The sequence below is a fragment of the Psittacula echo genome (genome assembly GCF_963264785.1).
Source record: "Psittacula echo genome assembly, chromosome: 3".
NCBI lineage: Eukaryota > Metazoa > Chordata > Aves > Psittaciformes > Psittacidae > Psittacula > Psittacula echo.
Window position 1 is genome coordinate 30724969 of NC_137736.1, and position 1572 is coordinate 30726540.

At 49.9% G+C, this 1572-nt stretch overlaps 1 protein-coding gene across 1 annotated transcript; it reads right to left on the reverse strand.

Annotated features, from left to right (window-relative positions):
• Positions 1 to 762, reverse strand: LOC308218644 (protein FAM243B; the record flags this gene model as incomplete). Its single annotated transcript, XM_080612920.1, has 1 exon — positions 1 to 762. One exon carries the CDS (start codon positions 760 to 762, stop codon positions 1 to 3), a length of 762 nt encoding a protein of 253 aa, XP_080469046.1.
• Between the last annotated feature and the right edge of the window lie 810 nt (positions 763 to 1572).

Genomic DNA, 1572 nt, shown 5'->3' on the forward strand with positions numbered 1-1572 from the left:
TTAAGCAAGTGTACCAAGGTAGTAGTTCTCCCATCTCTTCACTCTGTTCAACACTGCGTTCCATTTGCTTGGGGTCATGTTCTCCAGTCCTTTAACAATCAAATCACTCAGGAGAACACACTTGTAGGAGTGGGTCCTCTCAATAGACCTCAGAGAAAACTTATTCCTGTTGTTTATAATAAACCATTTCAAAGAAGACCAGGCAACGTCCATCGGGTAGAGGTAGTTGTAAGATGAAGGCACAACAAGAAGCTCATGGCCATTGGCTCTAGCAACTTCAGGGCAACACTTAATGCTGGCTATGTGGATCGCTGGTAGGGCTGGCAGCAGAGTTTCCATCTCCGTCTCCTTGCCATCTTTTGCCCCCACACACCTCGGCTGCTTTTTATCCCTCATCACAATTACACACTTCCCATGGGATATAGTCAGAGACTCACACAACTCCTGAAAAGCCCCATTCTGCTGATGAGTGGGCAGATCACCTCTTAATAGCAGTTTGTACTGCCAGGGCACCCACCCTTGGCAGCTGCCAGCGTGAATAAGTGTCCATATCGGCCAACGGAGGTCGGTTTTGTCAGATGATTTTTCTCCTGTTATAAGACTCTCTGGAATATCTGTTTCCCCCAAAAAAACAGTCTTGAAGCCATTGAACTGCAGTGTCCTCAGAGATCTTAAATACTTCAGGCATTGCTGCTTTCGAGCAACATCAGAACAGCCTCTGGGAAGTACATGCCGGAGGAGCGGATTTGTGAAGCGCTGCATGCCTGTATGCTGGTTTCTCAAGGCTCATGCGGGATGCTTGCAGAGGTCACAATGTGCCCGTTGTCCCGGCGTTATTCTACAGTGGAACAGCTAACCTGCAGCAGCATCACAGGGGCTTTCAGGTGGCTGATTTAAAGGTATCTTGGAAAACAAAGCCTAAGCTTTGAGACCAGTGGTAGAAATCATTTGCTCCTCCCTGGCAAGCATGTGCCCTTGTGGAGGATGTGGCCTTGAAATCCACCAGGCGGAGGTGGGGGATGAATCCCAGGTGTCTTATTATTGGGGAAGGAGAACTTCTGGACCCCCGTACGCACCTCTCTGATGGGCAGGCCTAATCTCAGCAGCATTGTGAGGTGCTGCATGGTGCCTGGCACCCACCAGCACAGCAGCCTATGCGAGGTCCACCATGTTCAGCCTACTCAGCTCCAGGCCTTGAAGACAGAAGAAATAAGTGATACCTCAGACATTGCTTCAGGGTGCTTTAGGAGTAATTTGTTTTCTTGAGTCCTCTTAGGTTCCCACTTTGTGCTCCCAATTCTCCATTTTGTGCTGGCCCTAGCTATGAACCTCTGAAGGACCTGTGCTGTGCCTGACACCAACACCATCACCCTGTTCAAGGGTGAGGAACACCTCCAGAGAAACAGAGGAGATTATGAGGGTAAAAGAGAATTGGTTGTGTGGCACTGTGTGAACACACAGGCTGAAGTGAAGGTCAGAGCAGAGAGTGGACAGGTACCACCCTGCTGCCGTGGCAAGTTGCACAGGGATACAGGAGCATGTGGCACAGTCAAGGGCTGCAGCCAGCCTGTG